This window comes from Quercus robur, chromosome 7 (genome assembly GCF_932294415.1).
Source record: "Quercus robur chromosome 7, dhQueRobu3.1, whole genome shotgun sequence".
Taxonomy (NCBI): Eukaryota; Viridiplantae; Streptophyta; class Magnoliopsida; order Fagales; family Fagaceae; genus Quercus; species Quercus robur.
The window spans coordinates 27,024,026-27,027,131 of NC_065540.1; the positions used below are offsets into that span (position 1 = coordinate 27,024,026).

Sequence of the window (3,106 nt, forward strand, 5' to 3'; positions counted from 1 at the left end):
ACACTTATGCATTGAATTGATAAAAAATTGTTTTCTACATTGAGTCGACGGATGTAAACAAGTCAAGCTTTGTTGAGTAGTGAAGGTTTGAGCTTGAGTTTACAACAAAAGTAAATTGTTCAAATTCTACTTGAGTTTAAACTAAGCCTACAAATATGTTCGGATTAGAGCTTGTCAAAATGTTTAAAAGTTTGAGCTTGGCTTGATTGCTTGATTCATTAATCAAGCTAAGTTTGAGCTCAATTTTAAGATCAAACTTGAACTCAATATCGAACTTTTGAGCTTAAAATCCAATACAAGTATATTATAAAGTCTATATCAAGCTAATATCAATCCCATCTAGTTTGGATGAGTGGTCTTAACTCTTAATTAAAATCTTTGTAAAATATGAGTTTATTTGTCAAGCTCATAAATGAGCCTAGGTTTAGCTTTATTTTATTTATTTTATTTTTTTATTTTTTTTATCGAGCCTTAATATTCACGAGTTTGTTCAAGAACATTTTCTTTTTTGCTTGGGCTTGGCTCATTTATTTAGCAAGCATATAATTAAGACTCAAGTTTTGCTTGTTATAAACAAACAAACGAATATACAAAAGGCAAGCTCAAAACTGAACCCATGCCTTGGCATAAGCCATAAAGGGCTATCCAAGCTCATGACTTGCCTGTGACTTGCTGTGAGGCCCAAAAGAAAAAAGAAAAAAAAAAAACCTACTTACCATCTTCTCAAAAAGCAGTAGTAATAATAATATGCTCCAGAAATTCAATTGGTTTTTCCCTTATACCAAACATGTAGTAGTATCATTTTCTTCCATCAATAAACCATGTACTCGCCAAATTTCCCTTTCTTCCTTCCCTCCAAACTCCCCATATTTAAAATCTCTCTGTTACAACGGTCACCTCAAAGAAGCCTTGCTAGAGATGGCCCTTCAAGGCCCCGAAATGAGGTTCGAAGGCTATGACACGCTCTTAAATGAGTGCATAAACCAAAGGGCCATCAGAGAAGGCCAAAGGGTCCATACCCACATGATCAAAACCTGTTATCTCCCTCCTGTCTACCTCAGGACCAGGCTTATCGTTCTGTACTCTAAGTGTGAGTGTTTACGTGATGCGCGGCAAATGCTCGATGAAATGCCTGAGAGGAACGTGGTTTCATGGACGGCCATGATTTCAGCCTATTCTCAGAGAGGGTATGCCTCCGAAGCCTTGAATCTTTTTGTACAGATGTTGAGATCAGGTACTCCTGAAATTTCATGTCGAATCAGGTGCTTTTCATGTTGTTTCAACTTTGAAATTATAGTGGACTTCTGTAAAAAATTGCCTAGTTTAAATTTAAAGTTGGCTTACCATATGAATTTTATTTCAGCAAAAAAAAAAAAAAAAAAGTTGGCTTACCATATTGCGGTTTAATAACTAGTGATTTGGTGTACGTTTACATGCAATCTCACATGGAATGGTGGATGATGTAATTAATTGGGAAACATCCCTTTCCTGAATTGATTTTCAAGAAAATTTTTAATGAAAGTTTTATTGCAATATTCCTTATTGTAAGAGGGTCTTGGGCAACTACGCATAGAATGTATGCTCATTTAAATTCCATGACTTTTGAATTTAATTCAAATGTAAGAAAACGATAGATGTTTGAATTATGCTAAGTTGAAATTTTTTTTTTTTTTTTTTTTTTTTTTTAACAGTACAAAAGCACACATTATTTTTATATAAAGTGAGCATGTGGGGTTTTATATGTTCTGAAACATCAAAAGTATTTGATCTAAATCTAAGATGCCTGCAGCACCAAAACTGGTGGTTGCATAGCATGGCGGATTTTTCTTCTTTGTTTTCTGCAACGTTGATGTAGGCATGTAGCCATTGTAACTTATGATTCTTTATTCCATTTTCTCATTACAAAGGTGAACTTTCTGCAGGTACTGAGCCTAATGAGTTCACTTTCGCTACTGTACTTACTTCTTGTATAGGTTCCAATGGGCTTAACCTGGGAAGGCAAGTCCACTCTTTCATAATTAAAACAAGTTTTGAATCCCATATATATGTTGGGAGCTCGCTTCTTGACATGTATGCCAAAGCTGGTAGAATTCATGAAGCTCATGGAGTTTTTGAAAGCTTGCCAGAAAGAGATGTTGTTTCTTGTACTGCTATAATCTCAGGCTATGCCCAACTAGGCCATGATGAAGAAGCACTGGAGCTATTCCGTAGGTTGCAGATGGAAGGAATGAGTTCAAATTATGTCACATATGCCAGTGTTTTAACTGCATTATCTGGTCTTTCTGCATTAGATCATGGAAAGCAAGTTCACAATCATGTCCTTCGATCTGAACTACCCTCATATGTGGTTCTTCAGAACTCTCTAATTGATATGTATTCAAAATGTGGAAGCCTTAACTACTCTAGAAGGATCTTTGATAGTATGCCTGAGAGAACTGTCATCTCATGGAATGCAATGCTCATGGGGTATAGCAAGTATGGAATGGGAAGAGAGGTGGTTGAGCTTTTTGAATTAATGAGAGAAGAAAATAAAGTCAAACCTGACAGCGTCACTATTTTGGCCGTTTTATCAGGTTGCAGCCATGGAGGAATGGAAGAAAAGGGACTGGAAATTTTCTTTGAGATGGAAAATGGGAAGCTCGGTGTTGAGCCAGTGATTGAGCACTATGGGTGTGCTGTTGATTTGCTTGGGCGTGCTGGCCAAGTAGAAGAGGCTTTTAAGTTTATCAAAAAGATGCCTTTTGAGCCAACTGCTGCTATATGGGGTTCACTTTTAGGTGCATGTAGGGTTCACTCAAACATTGACATTGGTGAATTTGTGGGCCGTCGACTTTTAGAAATTGAGCCTGAAAATGCTGGGAATTATGTAATTCTTTCCAATTTATACGCTTCTGCAGGAAGATGGGAAGATGTAAGAACTTTAAGGGAATTGATGAGTGAGAACGCTGTGATAAAGGAGCCAGGAAGAAGTTGGATTGAGCTCGATCAAATCCTTCACACTAACTGTTAAATTACTGATTGTCCTAAAAGATTAAGTTATTGGGATATGATAAATTTAATTATTTAACCACTCTGTTGACGTGAGCCCGTGTGGTTTGTATTGCTA

General features: G+C 36.6%; 1 protein-coding gene across 1 annotated transcript; it reads left to right on the forward strand.

The window, feature by feature from the left end:
• Window positions 1-537: 537 nt before the first annotated feature.
• On the forward strand, window positions 538-3,106 carry LOC126692975 (putative pentatricopeptide repeat-containing protein At3g13770, mitochondrial). The gene is made up of 2 exons (XM_050388805.1): window positions 538-1,234; window positions 1,923-3,106. Exons 1-2 carry the CDS (start codon window positions 748-750, stop codon window positions 3,008-3,010), a joined length of 1,575 nt encoding a protein of 524 aa, XP_050244762.1. The 5' UTR covers window positions 538-747; the 3' UTR covers window positions 3,011-3,106.

Coding starts and splice junctions, on each gene's coding strand:
- LOC126692975 (XM_050388805.1), top strand. CDS start 748: ATGCTCCAGAAATTCAATTGGTTTTTCCCTTATACCAAACATGTAGTA. Junction 1,235..1,922: donor TGTACAGATGTTGAGATCAG/GTACTCCTGAAA, acceptor AACTTTCTGCAG/GTACTGAGCCTAATGAGTTC.